The sequence below is a fragment of the Punctularia strigosozonata genome (genome assembly GCF_000264995.1).
Source record: "Punctularia strigosozonata HHB-11173 SS5 unplaced genomic scaffold PUNSTscaffold_13, whole genome shotgun sequence".
Lineage (NCBI taxonomy): Eukaryota > Fungi > Basidiomycota > Agaricomycetes > Corticiales > Punctulariaceae > Punctularia > Punctularia strigosozonata.
In genome coordinates this window covers 487,654-502,718 of record NW_006767445.1, presented here as the reverse complement: position 1 = coordinate 502,718, position 15,065 = coordinate 487,654, and the positions used below count along the sequence as shown (strand labels likewise).

Genomic DNA, 15,065 nt, shown 5'->3' with positions numbered 1-15,065 from the left:
ATCTTCTTGGAGGCCGTGCTTTCGGTACCTAATCGCTCACTGGATAAAACGCGGCTCACCCTCTCTCGGGTGTGTCGTCGGTGGCGAGAGGTTGTATACTCTTCTCCGCTTCTGTGGTCAAACGTCGTGTTCGACACCACCACATCATACACCCTTCAACGTGCTCGGGGAGATCTATGTATAGCCCGCTCGGGTCCGTCTATACCTCTTCGCATCAACGCCAACCTCGCCGCACCGTTCTTTCCTGTTTTCGGTAAGAACGAATGGGGACGTCTTGAAACGCAAGCATTCTTCTCGGAAACGCTCGTGCCGGTTTCACGCCGCATTCGCAGCCTGGAATTCCTGACCAGGAGCTGGGAACACGTCTGGCGACTGCTCGAATATCTGCAGACCCACCCCGGCGGCTTTCCATGTTTGGAACTTCTATCAATCGCTCAGGGGCCTATGCGCCACGCTGTTTTGGACGGTCAGAGATTCTTACCACCCGAATACCAGTCAACTACGATGAAGAGCGTTTTCGAAACCGCTGAGCGCTTCGTCTCTCTTCGGTATCTGGAGCTCGACTGCTTGGCGGTTTCCTGGAGCACGCTCAACGTGCGCAACTTGGTGAAACTCTGCATTACGCACATCCCATTCGATCACCGACCTACCGGCGTTGACCTCAGCAGAATTCTGGCCAACTGTTCTCACTCGTTGCACGATCTGCGAATAGGAGGAGGAGTGTCAGGTCCGTTCAGCTCAGAGCGAGTCTCTCTCCCTCGCCTCAGGATTCTGAAGATCGGCTTCCTCGACAGCCCGCACGCGATATCTCTATTCTCGCTCCTGTCTGCCCCGCGATTAACGCAACTCAGTCTCGTGGATTACGAGTCCACGTACGGATATCCCCCAATGGACTCCTCGGACTTGTTCGAGTACCTCAGTCAAGAGAGCGCAAGTGATCCACCCGATGTGCAGCGTACCCTCAGACTCCCATCCCTTCAGATCTTGGACCTGGAACACGTTCACGTGGCGGACGCTGTCATATTTGGCGCTTTCTTGTCTGCGTGTCGCACGTTGTCATGCATCCAACTCACCCACTGCTCGATCCCCTTGCTTGAAGCGCTCGTGGCGACCATTCTCCCGGATAATGCCATGGTGAATAAATCAGGGCGCCAAGACGATCTTCAATGGCTTTATTCGCTGCCACTCCCCTGCCTCCAAGCGCTGGAATGCCATGGACATTCGGCCTCATCCACGGCGAGCGAAGCACTGCTGAAAGAGACGCTACTCGCCCGCATCGCTTGTGTTCTCCCGGGCCCGGATGATGAGGACCGGGGAGCGCCTGGCCGCCTCAGATTTCTCCAGAGGCTCAAGAGAGCCCACGGAGCTGCGGCTGCGATTCGCATTGCCGTCCAGGACAATTACTACCGTAACAGGTGGCAACCCCCGGAGGCCGAACGGCCGCCCCGACAGCAAGGCTGGTATCAAGTACGGCCAACGTCCATTGATGCTACTGTGTGTCGGACCGAAGATCATATTTTCTCATGCTGTCAGCAAGAGAACGAGAACGAGGACGAGGATGATGGTTATGAGGAGTGTGAGGATAACGAAGACGTGACAGAAGACAAAGACCAGGAAGGGGACGAAGAGAATTACGACGAAGATCTCGGTACATACATCTTACGTCATCGTCCGAATTATTTCTTCCAATGATAATTGTACTGTTTGAACTTGAACACTGCGTATGCGCCTTGCGCACGGATTGCTTGCAAGGCCCACATCATCAGCACGTAGCTTGGAGCGTGCTATTATTGCGAGAAGCGGAACACCTGATCTGCAGAAAGGCCGGCCGACCTCGTAAAACTTACGCTTGCTTCAACAGATCGTCATAGCCATATGAATTCGAATTCAGAACTACAACCCCCCTACTTGCTCCTGTTGAAGAAGCCCTCTACCGTACATAAATATCCATAACAAATCAGTTTAGTCAAAGGACCAGCCACCAGTGATCACGCCCTCGCTGAGAGGGGCGAAGAACTCGAACAAGCCGGGAGACAGGTCCAAACCGCCGAAGGGGCATCCGGGGCACTATGAGCAGGTTGCTTGGGTTAGAAGAGCGCAGACGGCTGAGATTTACTCTCACCTCGTCGACGATCTGAGCAGTGGTCGTCTTGCCGAGGGCCGTGATCGTAATAGTCTGGAAGCAGTGAGCTCCACCATCGTATTGCTGTAAATCAGAGTGAGAAAATGTAAAGCGTAAAAGGCAGGCGCTCGTACGTCGGCATTGAGAGCAACGATCTGAGAGATTACAGTTAAACAGCGGAGGATAGCGTCGTTACATAAGACTCACGAAATCGTTAGGGCCGTTGTTTTGACCGCATGCACCTGCGAGAGTATGTTTGAGCCTCACCCATTCGATCGCGAGTGAATTTCTTACCGAGTCCAGGCTCAAACCAAGTGAAGCGTTCGTTTTGGAACTGCTGGGCGGACACAACCGCGGCGCTAAGATACACCTGAGTTAGTATTCTTGCGAACATGCGCTAGGGACGATACAGGCTTACGCAGCGGCACCAGCGACAGCGGTCAAGAGCTTGAGCTGCATGTTGATGTTGAATGTGCAGTAGAAGGCTGAGGACCTGGTAGTTGTACACCCAATGCAGACCCCTTATATACCTTTGACGCGGAAGGACGGCGTGCAAATAAAAGACCCAGCGTCTAAGCCGCGTTGCTGCGCGGTGGCCTATGGATGAGCGGAAGCCCGGATCGGAACCGAGAACAGTATAGCTTGCGCGCAGAACGGTCCATGCAGAGGTGTTAGTCGCAGGATCGCGAGATGGCTTCGTACTCGTCGGAAACATTGCTCGTGATGGAGCGTTGTAGTATTCAGAGACTGACGCCGGTATCCGTGAGCTTTCGACGAACAGCACACGATGGTCCGGGTACTTACGGCAGATATCGCCCAATTCTCCATTACCATTCATGTGAGTGATCGATCGTGCGCGCGCAATCGCTGAGGACGCTCGGTATGTTGTTCACCCGCACGTGTGTTAACATCCGCATACCCCGACTGGGATTTACAATAGAAACGGCAGCCAGGGCAGTATCTTACCTGTAATCCCTGTTCCTCGGGATAGCGGGACAGACCGTAGGGATTGAAGACCGGAAACAAACACCTGAGGATAGTTCCCGTGGTGTCTAGGGCGTCAAACGCAACACTGCGGTATCGATGGAAAGGATCAGATGGCGGTCATGGTACAGCCAGACATTCCATAGCAAGCATTTGCATGATGGACTCGAGGGAGAGTCCAGAGGACGCCAGCCCAGGTACGCAACCGAAGAACTTGACGGTGAGAACGCTGCGATGAAAAGCATATTTTCGAGCGCCATCCGGCGTTCATAGCACTACCATTCACTGTAATTTGCAGAACTCCCCACCCCGCTCCGAGCGGAAGGTATATTGCCTCGCAGTACATGCGATGCTGGCCGGCGGATCGCGCCCAGGAAACCACCAAGCACAGTATTTCTGCCCATCATGCGCCGTCAGCAGCCAACGCTGTGATGTAGCGCTCATACGCGAGGAATATCCACTTCTCGTCGATATCCCGTGCCCCTCGCAGCGAAGAGGAGTGCCTTCTGATCCCTGCGCCTGTGGCGTTCCGCTCCAGCTGCGGACTTACGGGAGCAAGTTGGGCGAGTTCGCCGTCCAATAAGTCCCGGTGTACAACATCATCGACAAGAAAGTCCCGAAAGAGCTTGTAAGAACCGCAAGAAGCGTTCTGTGGACAGATTCTGAGCTAGTCGTCGTTACCAAAGCACGCGCGCACGGCGGCGTCTGCAAGCGCGTCGTCGCTTGCGCACTCAGCCAGTTCAGAGGGGCAAAACGAGTGTATCATCAAGGCGCCGAAGCAGTTTGCCCTTCTACGCCATGTTCCGGAGTCGACGAGGGCATGGATGAGAGCACACACCGAGGTCGACGTCGACGTAGACAAGAAGGCAGTTTGGGGCAGTAACGCGGCGCTGACGCCATTGATCGAAAAATAGCAATACCTCTCTTCGGCGTCTGTTTGTGAACATTCCATCGTTTCTACTCCCGCAACTCTCTTCCTCTAGCTCCGAGTATAAGGCCGTTAAATTCGGGGCGCACTCGCAGAAAACTATCACCGAAAGGTAAACTGAAACATCGCACCAAGTATACGTCGTGGCCGCACGCCAGTAGTTTCTCGGTCACCCATCTCGCCGCCTGGTCTCCTGGAAGCGGTACTGGTCTATTCATGCAGGATGCATGCTTAAGGTACCGCATACACCGGGTAGGAAGCGTTTCATACGTCCTCGTGGATAAGTAGTCACACTGGAAACGAAACTCAACGGAAGGCATCTCGCTCGTATTCACGTCCTTTAGCCCATCGCCCCGGCTTTGCATCGACGCTCACAAGGGCGTCAGCGTTGACAGTCGTCGAGGAGGGTCATCAGCGGTGTATCGAGTCTTATCATATAGACGTGTGCAGAATTATACAAGGGGACGAAAAGCTGGCGCCCCACTGAAATCATAGGTAAATGGGACGGGATGCGACAGAAATAGTGATAATACAGGTGCACATTCGTTTCTTCCGGGAAGAGAAGCCGCCGCGATCGTCAGCACGATCCCTCGCATGTGTCAACTCAGGCGCACGCTCACCACGGAGAGGCGAGGCCTATTTCATAGCATTCAGATGCCCGCGTTCTCGCTTCCACTCCCGCGCCTAGCTCACGACGCCGTCGCCCGTCACATAATACACGGTCCGCCTGTGGACGAGATCGAGGTGTTGCGGCATCAGCCGGTAGAACCCGGTCACGAACAGGACGGTCATCAGCGCGAAAACGCTCCCTGCACCAGTCCAAGCCAGCTTAGCCCACCGCGCCCACGAGCAAAAAAAAAAAGATCAAAGAACACGCACAGACGAGCGCCTTCTCCCAAGGCTCGAGCACGGAGAGCCCAAACGTGACCTCGATCCATATCTTGCGGCGCCACACGAACCGCTGCAGCGCGCCCTCGGGGGGACGGTACGGCGAGTCTTCAAAGCGTAGGGGAGCGCGGCCGTGCATAGCGCCTCAGCACTTTCGGTCGTCGGGGGTCGATGGAGAGGATAGAAGACGTGCGGGCGACAGGGACGCCCTAGGTAAAATATATATAAGAAATAGGCATCCCTGACGTCCCCGACGACGTATATTTGAACGCCAGTAAGGGGATGCCGATGACAAACAGACCGGGCCCGGGGAGGGGACGGGGGATATGCCGCGTGCCGAGCGCCGGGCCGCGGCCGGGATTACATAACCGGTCTGCTTCTATTCGTCCGGAAAGGGCATCGAGGCTGCGAGAGATGCCGTGAGGGTAGACGAACAGCGTCGACACGGCGCTTAACCTTCCATAGCAAGTCATCGGCGGCGAGCAGTTTGGTTGACCGGCGCAGGAGACGACGCTAAGAATAGGGACAGCCCGGGAGCGTGGACAAGTGATACATGCGACGACAAGTGGATCGGCATTACTCACCGACACCGACTAAGACCCATGTCAGGCCAGCCAGAACCCCGGCTAGAGCTCATGCGGTACCAACAGGGGATAATCGGAGTTCCATTCGATCAAAGAGAGAGGGAGAGAAACCGGTTCGTGTCGACAAGCGTAAACCAGTAAGATCGCCCAAGCAAAGAAGGCGAGGATGAAAAGAAACAACAGAGACTCATCCTACGAGCGACGTCGCGAAGGTCATTAAGGTGGATTGGTAATTTGTAATCGTGTGATATGTCCCCCATCCTGTACCTGTCCGCCTTCGTCAGCTACCGCGAGTGGAAGGCTGGGAAAAGAACCGCGAGCGCTCACTCTAACTAACGTGCATGTTCAACAGTGGTTCAATAACAGCCAGCTCACAACTCCTTGCCCCCAGATCCCGCCCAACTCGCGCCCGCCGTGAGCCACGACACGCTCTCCCCAGACTCCTCGCCAAGGAAGTAGTACATCGCCCGCCGACGCAGGAAGTCGAGGTGGTGCGGGAGGTACTGGTACAAGCCGCAGAGGAACAGCACCGCGACGCCGAGAAAGATCGACCCTGCACCATACGTGAAAAAAAACCCTTAGTCAACCTCCCCCCCATCTCATCTTTTCGCAAAGAAAAAAAAGAGCGAGAGTGAAAAAGCTATGCTTGCATAGGGGAGGGGGGAAGGGGGACATGTGGACAAAGTCACTCTTTTAGTTCTTAACTCACAGACGACGACCTTCTCCCATGGCTCGAGCATCGACAACGCGAACGTCGCCTCGGCCCACATCTTGCGGCGCCAGATGAAGCGCCGCACCGCGCCGTCGGGCGCACGATACGGGGACCCCTCGAAATCCGGCGCGCGTGCGGGCATGTGTCTCTCCGACTGGTGTGGTCTTGCTTTCGACTTTGTGACTTTTGATTCGACGAACCCCGGACAAATGGCAAAACGTCGCTTGAAAACGACAGAAAAGGGGCGAGAGAGAGAGAGAGAGACGAGAGATCCAGAGGGCGGGCGGGTGGAGAACAAGACGGACGAACGTTTCGTCTGCAAACGATGGTGGGACACCAGCAGCTGCGCCGCCAAGACGGCGGTCGGGGCTCCATTTCCCACGCCATACCGGCACCAACCCCCCCCTTCAGAATCACAATCGCACGAACGTGCCCAAGGAGGGCGTGTGTAAAACGAAGGAAGCGTCCATATTTATTTATCGACATAATTCACAGCGCGAGCCGGTATGCAGGGGGAAAGGGGGCGCCGGGGGCGGGGGGGGGAGGAGACATTCTACAGTACATTCCGAAGCGGAGAGGAGACCCGTTTACTCGGAAACCGTCACAGGCTCTCGAGCACGGCGTCGGCGCCGGACACGGTCACGCCCGGCGCGGGCTCGACCTGGATCCATCGACCAACAATAACCGTGAGCGAATCGTAGGATAGGGTGGGAAAGGCAGGGATGGGGGAAAGGGAACGTACGCCGATGTAGGTGACCTTGAGGTCGTCGATGACGAGCGCGTACCGGCTGGTGCGCACGCCGAGGCCGAGCTTGGAAAGGTCGGTCGAGAGGCCGAGGGAGGCGGACCACTGCGCGTCCGTGTCGGAGAGCGCGAGGATCTATCACGATGTCGTGTAAGCGATGGGTAGCATCGCCAAGACGAAAGGGAAAGGGGGGGGAGGGGAAGGGATAGGGCGTGTGAGGAGCGTAATGCGCTTACCTTATCTTTGAGACCCTCGACGCGCGCCCAGCCGCTGAGCACGAAGGCGTCGTTCGCGGCGACGACCGCGACGACGTCGACGCCCTTCGCCTTCAGCTCGTCGTACCGCTTGATGTAACCCGGGAGGTGCTGCTGGTGGCAGGTCGGCTGGCGCAGAAAAGATCGAGAATACGGTTGCCCCGGCCCGATAAGATAACGACGCCGTGATATAGATAACGGATCCCAGTTCGCGGAGGCCGGAGTGATGGGGGAAGCAGATGGGGGCAGAAGATGGAGATGTCAACGCAGGTCGGATAGGGAACGGATTGGAAACGTACGGTGAAAGCGCCGGGGACGGAGAAGAGGACGACCTTCTTGCCCTTCCAGGCGTCGGTCGAGAGCTTGGACGGCACACCGCACGCGAGCTGCATCAACGGCCAGTTGGCCAAGCGCTTTCGGTCAGGTCCTCATCCACATCAGGGGCTCGCCGCGGCAAGACTTTAGAGGTACGAAGAAGGTACTGACTGCGTCGTCGAGCTCGGGCGAGTAGGGAATGTAGGTGAACGTCGCGGGCGGGATCGTGTCGCCGACTTTGATGGAGGCCATTTCTTTGACTTTGAGAGTAGGACGAGGAATGCGGAGGGTTGTTGTGAGGGAGGGAAAGAGATCAAAGATATCGCTGGGGCAGCGATCGCGGACTCTGGCCCGCGCTCCGCCTATCTTATACATGCACTCACGTGACTGGTATGGGCCGGATTTGCTCAGCGGGTTAGCAATGCGCGACATGGATTATCGTCGCGGCGGAGGCAAAGCCGGACAGCCGGGAGACCCAAGCCAACAGAAGATGCACATGGAGCCGCGCGTACGTGTGGGAGGAACGACCCGAGGCGCGGAATCGAAGGGCGTTTGTGGTATCGTAGGATGGCGCGATTGATATCGTTGGAATGCGCGAGATCGGGAGAGGGAGATTGCCAGGGCTTACTTTCGTTGGATCGCTGACCTTGCTCGTAGATTCGGCTCGGATCGATGTGATGATTACCTCGGGGGAACGGACGGCTCTTTCGTGTTACTGCAATGACGCTCAGAGGTTGACGAGAACTAATGTTGCGCCTTCCGCCGTGTAAGAGAATCTGCGATGCCTCGAAGCCATTCATTCCCACCGATCTATTCTTCTTGCACCAGCGGGAATCGATCGCGGAGGCTCGGCAAGGGCTCGTTCGGAGCGAGCGCCTAATCTTCACCACGTGATGCACGAGCGTCTATCTCAACTCTAAGCTTGGGCGCTTCGCCTCTTGACCTCGGCTTGCGACCACAATAAAATCAATCTAACGCTTCTCCTCATAACGCCTGAACGAAAACGATACCAGACTTAAGCTTGAGGCGCGAATATGAACGTCCTCTCTCAACCCAACGCGCTCGCACCCGGCGGCGGTGCCCCAGCCAACGACGGCCAGCCCAAGCTCGCCTTCGACCCGTCGCAGCTGCCCGTCGCCTCGCTCGAGTCCCTCCGGTTCAAAGCGACGCAGATCATCGACTCCATCGACCAGCTCCGTGCGGCGATCGACCAAAACGGGCAGAACGCGCTCCCCCCCTGGCCCGACCTGCTCTCCAAATACAACATCCTCCTCTCCCAGACCCACAACTTCTCCAACTCGCTCCTCCCCGCCGCCCTCTCCTCCTCCTCCCAGTCCTCCTTCCCGACCTCACGTCACACCCAGACCTCGAACGTCCTCGAAAACCTCGTGCTGTACCCCTCCGTCGGCATGCCCGACGCCCAGCTCGACGCCGAGATCCTCCCCCTCCTCCGCAAACAGCAAACCCCGCACGTCCTCGCGCTCGAAAACGCGACCGTCCGCCGTCTCGCCGCGCACCTCACCACCCGCGGCTCGCTCGGCGTCCTCCTCCCCTCTCCCCCCAACGCCGCACGGACGACCTACGACGCCGTCCTGCGCGAATGCGCCCAGCTCGCGGCCGAACACGACGCGCGCGCCGAGCGCGCCATCCGCGCCGTCGACATGCTCCGCGACAAGTACGACTGGCGCTCGCGCGTGCAGGTCGAGCAGGAGGAGCCGGAGGAGCTCGAGTGGGACCCGCGCGTCGCCGCCCGGGACGCGATGGGGGACGCGGACACGAGCGCGACGCCCGCCGCCGAGGGCGGGGAGAGCGAGGGCAGCGGGAGCGACAGCGACAGCGAGAACGACGAGGAGGAGCTGGAGGTCATGATGGGCGAGCCGCCGAGCTCGTCCGTCGCGGGGTCCGCGGCGTCGACGCCTATCGCCGGCTAGTACGTTCCCTCTCCTTCCCCTTCTCTCCTCGCATCGACGGAGCCTCACGTATGCTGCTTTCTACAGAGCTAATAACACGGCGCGTCTTTCAACACCTCCACGCACTCCCTCGCCGTCCTCCGCGCCCTCTCCGCCCTCTCTCCCTGGCCTTTCCCCCGCTTAGCCTGCACGAGCGCGACCAACGCCCCGAGCAGCGTATACCACACCCTCTTCGTCCTCTGCCTCGGGAACACCACCGGGCTCCCTCCATACCCCTCCAACAGCGCCTCGCTCGGGTCGACGAACCACGCCTCCGCCAGCGGATCGCCCCACACCGCGTTCCCCAGCCCGTAGCTCAAGACACCCCTGATCTCCGGCTCCTCCTCCTCCCCCTCCCCCCCTTCCTCCCCTTCCTCCCCAAGCGCGACGAGCACCGACTCGGCCCCCGCCCCGAACCCGACGAACGCCGGCCACTCGCAGTCGTCGAACAGATAGAACCCGATCGCGCGCCCGAGGCTCTTCCTGACGCTCCCGACGTCGATCCTCCCGTCCTTTTCCTCCTCCTCCTCCTCCTCCTCCTCCTCCTCCAACGCGGCGAGCGCCTCCTCGAGCATGAGCGTGACCGCCTCCTGCCAGCTGTACGCCTGCTCGGCCGCGGGCGTGTCCGGCAAGCCGAAGAAATCGTGGTCGAGCGCGTGCAGCGCTTTGAGGTACGTCCCGAGGCGGAGGTCGAGCAGGACGGCGTGGCGCGCGGAGAGCGCGCCGGCGCGGCGGAGGGAGGCGAGCGTGCGCAGCTCGGTCTTCCCGGTCTTGGTCTTCGTGGTTTGGGAAGTTGGGGGAGAGGGAGGGGAAGGATGGGAGAGGAGCAGGAACTCGAACGGCACGAGCTGAGAGCAGGACGAGGAGTGGGCGAGCGCGCGGGGGACGGGGACGGAGGGGGGCAGGCGGGTCGCGAGCTGGTGGAGGAGGGCGAGCTCGGCGGACAGCGGGTTGCCGGCGAGGATGTCGGGCGCGGGCGAGGGACGGGGCGGGGAGGCTTTGAGCACGTACGAGTGCGCCGTTCCTGCGGTGGGTTCTGAGGAGGGGGAGGGGGAGGGGGAGGAGGTGTGGATGGTGTATATCGACGTCGTGGGGCACCTGTGTTTATATCGCGTGTTGAGCGGGGGAATGCCGCGATTGGGGTGTGCTAGGGAGTCCGGAGAGGTTGGCGGAGGATGTAATACGTACGTGATGTCGCCGAGCTCTGTGACCTCTTCGAACGAGGTGATAGGTGTGTGCTCGCCTCGGTGGTGGTCGACGATCTTTTGCGCTTGCTCGAGCGTTACTTGCGGGGCTCGTGAGGCCATGAGATGGTTCGTGTAGTCGGCAGTGTATGAGCGGTGCGGATATGAAAGTGGAACTGAAGGTGGTGAAGGTCACAGGCGAAGCGCGAGATCTCGAGCGCGTAAGATGATAAGATAAGGAAGATCGGCTTTGCTCAAATTCTCTTTTGCTGCAGCCCTCTCTCTCTGCCGATAAATACGCATTGAGCAGCCTCACGTCCGAGCAGTAGCGACTGCGAAACGACCAATGTCCCGATTATCATACAATCATAACATCCCAAGAGAAAGAGCGCCGCGCCCCTCACGGCATTCGCGTACACCTTCTATTGATACAATATGGCGATTAGAATAGGATAAGTAACGTGAGATAACTGGGAGAAGGTGAGCGTCGCGATTGAGGTGAGCAACGATAACTGCGCGCGTACGAGATGTGGCAAGTTCGTGACGGGGTTCGTTCAACATGACGAGAAGGCCGCGCGACTGGGCCGACGCCTAAGGATCACGTCCGGGTCTGATTTCGCCCGTGCGGTGCGCGGTGTGGTCTTTGTGTCCGCTACGAGGCCAAGGTAGTCGTAGAGCACCGTCCGTGGAGGGAGCTCGAGGCGTTTCAGGATGGATGGCATGGAGGATCGTCGTGTATTACTGCTAGACGAGCGCTGTATCAACATCTCACTCTCTGAGCAAGTGAAGGAAGAACTCGCATGTTCACCCGCGGACGCGTGGGCGCAGAGGTAGATATCGTAGCGGTACTCCGTGCGTGCCGTGACGAACGCTGCTTGGCGAGCACGACGAAGACGACGGCTACGATCGCGCAACATATAAGGCCGAACACGGTGCGTAGTGGAGATCGAGACGCGGCATAGGAGAGGAGGCAGAAGAGCACGAGGTCGAGCAGGTGCGCGATGACGGCGCACAGGTCCATTACGGAGGGAGGAGAAGATGAAGGAGCTCTCGACACTGGGGAGGGCGCTATAGGCTTACAGCAATCTCGAACCATTACGGAGCTTCATAATATATCGGCGCGGGCCTGAAATGAACCCCCCTCCCCCAGTGAGTGAAATGCGCGGTATTCCCATCCCCAACCCCAAAAGCGGCGAACACGGATTTAGGCACGTAACCACGTTCGTCCTGAGACCCGGTGATCGACCCGCCACGGATATGCTCCCGTCCATGCCTGCCGGAAACGTTAACCTCTGGAGCGTTGCTGAATAGAAACCGGTCGCACGCATGCATGCAGTGGGGTCTCGGTTCTGGATTCCCGGCTATACTTGGGTCTCGTTCATGAGAGTGGCGCGAGTTCTCGAGCGCGGATAGAACACCGGAGCGTGAGCCATCTCCTAATCTCCTATACATCGTAGATAGGAGCAGAGACGTTTCGAAAGATAGTGCGATGGATGGGTTGGTAAGACAAAGTCAAGTCCGCGGCGTAAGTATCGGATTATCGGAACGGCGACGGGACGACAAGAGGAACGTGGGCTGTGGTATCTAGATTGACTGCAATTGTGGATGTCTGGTCTGACCTGTGATGCTGTTCCTAAGGCTGAGAGAGCCGCGGAATGGATTGATTTAGGAGGTCGAGGAACGGATCATGGGCAGAGGCCATACAATAGGGGCGACACCATCTTTGTGCATGCTCAATGTCACGAGTTCGGAGGTCCGACCGACTCCGCGAACGCGGCCGCTCTGCCGGCCGGCCATCGTCTCTTCCCTCAGTCCACAACACTCACGATGCAACATCATCTCCCGGATCTTTCTGACATCGTTCATCTGCTGACCGTACACGTACAATGCAGCTAAGACCCTTGGGATACGGGATGACAAGGCAACCCTCATTTCAGCTCCTGACTCGCTTCTGTCCCCGAGCCTGAACGTCTGCTGTCCGTTGCATTGTACGCAGGCTGTGGCCCCCTCAGGCTTCAGTACTTTTCTGAACGGACTTGGCCTTGCAAGTTCATCCCTGTGCGTAACATACTCAACAGGCCCCGACTGCCATTGTCTCTCTGATGCATCTGCGCACTCGATATGCTGCCATACCTCGGCGAGCCTTGTCTCAGGTTGGCGCGAGATCACAAAGGGCCACACACTGCGCGGCCGACAAAAGAGAAGAGGCACACAATGCGCAGACAGTACTTATATCTTGGTCTTTGCCAGCACAATCTCCGGGTGGAATCGCAACCAACAACTCAATCACCGTACCAAAATTCATCCCTGCCTGTATCTGTCTTTGAGCCTCTGCTTCGAGTCAGCGCAAAATGAATTTCGGAAACATTTTCTATCGCGGACAATCTACGCCCGCCACTCGCCCGGTTCGCAACATTCTTGTCTCATAGATGGTGACGGGGGACACTGATCCGATTGCCCATGGACAGGACGGGTACCAGCGCATTTCGACGCCCGCGGAGCCGAAAACACTCAGGATCCACGGCGCTGCCAACTGGAACGCCCCGCTCGCCCACTTCGAGGGCTTACAAGCGCTCCGTATCACGGACATCCCCCACGACCGCCGTCCCTCCAGCGACCAGCTTCTCCGCATCCTCGACGCCTGCGCCTCGACCCTCCAAGTCCTCCGGATCGACGTATCGCCACCAGAATTCCCATCTCTGACGGTCTGGCTCCCGCTCCTACACGACCTCCACCTCGGCTTCGCCTCCGGCACCGCCGCTCTCCGCACCCTCTCGCTCATATCAGCCCCCCATCTCCAAGCGCTGTTCCTCGAAGGCCACCGCGTCGTCCGGCCCGGCGCGCCGCCCGTCGACTCGACGAACGTCTTCGATCACTTGTACAAGTCCGACAGCAGTTCGGCGTCCGCGTCCTGGTGGACCACCGTCCCGTATCTGTCCCTGTCCTCGCTCAAAACGCTCCACCTACGCTTCGTGCACTCGGCCCAAACCGAGTTGATGCTCGTCTTGATGTCATGCCTGAGGCTCGAGAACTTTGTCGCGGAGGACTGCTCGGAGGTGGTCCGCGCGGTGCATAAGGAATGGGAATACGGGACCAAGCAAAGGGAAAGAATCGCGGAATATTGATACCACCCTAGGGAATGCGCTGCTGATCGCCGCCCTTAGAACCGTCGGTAGTCCCAATAACTTGTCGACCTGACTATATACCTATCTTCCCTGCCAACTTTCAAGACGTTGAAACTCCTTTAACACTGAACGACTTGCATTGCCTTCTCGTGTGGACCTTGCTGCCCTTTGTCTATCGACATCCTTGGTGCCAAAGCCACACAGTGGGTCTATGCCACGCGCCGCTGCTGTCCTTGCGGCTGTGGCCTTGTCTCCAGCTCGCACATAATCCGTCACACCATGTGGCCGAGAGCTTGGAAGGGCCACAATGTACCGAGTTTCTCTATAGTCCCGAGCTGAAGAGTAAGTCGCCGTAACCTATTCGTCGCTCCCGTTCCTTGCCCTTGCCCTTGCCCGCGCCCATCCTCCCTCTCCCACCATCCCGCGCAGATGACTTCCAACAGCGTCCACTGGATCAGCAACAACGCTCAATGGCACGCCGACAGCCCTCGCTGGAGCGTCAATAATAGCACTCACTGGAACGCCAACAGCGTCTACTGGAACGCGCTCGATACCTTCCGCGGGCTCCGCGAGCTGAAAATTACCGGGCTTTACGAAGAGGAGATGCCCTCCGGCGACCAGCTGATCGGCGTCCTATCCGCCTGCTCCGACACGCTCGAGGTCCTTCGACTCGACGGCGACCTCTCGCGCGCCGAGCGCGCGCCCCGCACGGTCCTCCTCCCTCGCCTGCGACACCTCAGGATCGGCTACTCGTCCGACATCCAAGCGCTGCGGTTCATCTCGCTCTTCGCCGCCCCGCATGTCCAGACTCTAGTTCTCGAGGGCCTCGAAGCCGACCGGCAAGTCAATTCCACGGCCGTGTTCGAAGCCCTCTTGGGCGCCCAGGCGGTGCGGGGGGAGACACAGATCAACGGGGAGCCCAAGCCGTACGTGGGTTTCTCCTCGCTCAAAACGCTCCACCTGCGTTCCGTGCACGCGAGCGAGTTCTACGTCAACGCCATCCTGGCACAATCCCACAGGCTCGAGCTCAATGGATTCATCGTGGACGGCCAGTGCTCGGACACGGTCAAATGGGCCTGGACCAAGAGACAGACTAAGGAAAAGGAGAGGGAAAAAGCGGAGCAATTGCGTGCGGGTTATTTGTAATCGGTAGCAAGGTGCATACACATGGGCATTCGTCGCTGCCTGAGACGTTTTCTGGCTCAAGGCAGCTGAACCACTCCACGATACATCTGGGGAGGAGGTAAAGAGGGCCACGTGGAAGATCGAGCTTGC

At 58.4% G+C, this 15,065-nt stretch overlaps 8 protein-coding genes across 8 annotated transcripts; 3 read left to right on the top strand and 5 right to left on the bottom strand.

The window, feature by feature from the left end:
• Positions 1-504: 504 nt before the first annotated feature.
• On the top strand, positions 505-1,692 carry PUNSTDRAFT_137588 (uncharacterized protein; the record flags this gene model as incomplete). Its single annotated transcript, XM_007387231.1, has 2 exons — positions 505-1,467; positions 1,534-1,692. 2 exons carry the CDS (start codon positions 505-507, stop codon positions 1,690-1,692), a joined length of 1,122 nt encoding a protein of 373 aa, XP_007387293.1.
• Positions 1,693-1,962: 270 nt separating this feature from the next.
• On the bottom strand, positions 1,963-2,581 carry PUNSTDRAFT_46839 (uncharacterized protein; the record flags this gene model as incomplete). The annotated part of the gene is made up of 5 exons (XM_007387230.1): positions 1,963-2,067; positions 2,123-2,206; positions 2,330-2,364; positions 2,417-2,481; positions 2,541-2,581. The coding sequence occupies 5 exons, from the start codon at positions 2,579-2,581 to the stop codon at positions 1,963-1,965; spliced, it is 330 nt and encodes a 109-aa protein (XP_007387292.1).
• Positions 2,582-4,718: 2,137 nt separating this feature from the next.
• On the bottom strand, positions 4,719-5,061 carry PUNSTDRAFT_115908 (uncharacterized protein; the record flags this gene model as incomplete). The annotated part of the gene is made up of 2 exons (XM_007387229.1): positions 4,719-4,843; positions 4,914-5,061. 2 exons carry the CDS (start codon positions 5,059-5,061, stop codon positions 4,719-4,721), a joined length of 273 nt encoding a protein of 90 aa, XP_007387291.1.
• Positions 5,062-5,418: 357 nt separating this feature from the next.
• PUNSTDRAFT_122374 (uncharacterized protein) lies at positions 5,419-6,469 on the bottom strand. The gene is made up of 3 exons (XM_007387228.1): positions 6,216-6,469; positions 5,834-6,059; positions 5,419-5,781 (listed from the first exon to the last, which is right to left on the bottom strand). Exons 1-2 carry the CDS (start codon positions 6,358-6,360, stop codon positions 5,878-5,880), a joined length of 327 nt encoding a protein of 108 aa, XP_007387290.1. The 5' UTR covers positions 6,361-6,469; the 3' UTR covers positions 5,419-5,781; positions 5,834-5,877.
• A 350-nt stretch (positions 6,470-6,819) lies between these two features.
• On the bottom strand, positions 6,820-7,784 carry PUNSTDRAFT_74666 (peroxiredoxin; the record flags this gene model as incomplete). The annotated part of the gene is made up of 5 exons (XM_007387227.1): positions 6,820-6,879; positions 6,961-7,098; positions 7,200-7,346; positions 7,517-7,579; positions 7,689-7,784. The coding sequence occupies 5 exons, from the start codon at positions 7,782-7,784 to the stop codon at positions 6,820-6,822; spliced, it is 504 nt and encodes a 167-aa protein (XP_007387289.1).
• A 782-nt stretch (positions 7,785-8,566) lies between these two features.
• Positions 8,567-9,956, top strand: PUNSTDRAFT_122372 (uncharacterized protein; the record flags this gene model as incomplete). The annotated part of the gene is made up of 2 exons (XM_007387226.1): positions 8,567-9,462; positions 9,530-9,956. Coding segments are annotated over 2 exons (897 nt in total). The 3' UTR covers positions 9,531-9,956.
• Positions 9,957-10,625: 669 nt separating this feature from the next.
• PUNSTDRAFT_54860 (uncharacterized protein) lies at positions 10,626-11,735 on the bottom strand. Its single transcript, XM_007387225.1, has 3 exons — positions 11,466-11,735; positions 11,190-11,409; positions 10,626-11,135 (listed from the first exon to the last, which is right to left on the bottom strand). The coding sequence occupies exons 1-2, from the start codon at positions 11,684-11,686 to the stop codon at positions 11,220-11,222; spliced, it is 411 nt and encodes a 136-aa protein (XP_007387287.1). The 5' UTR covers positions 11,687-11,735; the 3' UTR covers positions 10,626-11,135; positions 11,190-11,219.
• A 1,281-nt stretch (positions 11,736-13,016) lies between these two features.
• PUNSTDRAFT_46835 (uncharacterized protein) lies at positions 13,017-14,936 on the top strand (the record flags this gene model as incomplete). Its single annotated transcript, XM_007387224.1, has 3 exons — positions 13,017-13,070; positions 13,095-13,724; positions 14,220-14,936. The coding sequence occupies 3 exons, from the start codon at positions 13,017-13,019 to the stop codon at positions 14,934-14,936; spliced, it is 1,401 nt and encodes a 466-aa protein (XP_007387286.1).
• Positions 14,937-15,065: the final 129 nt, after the last annotated feature.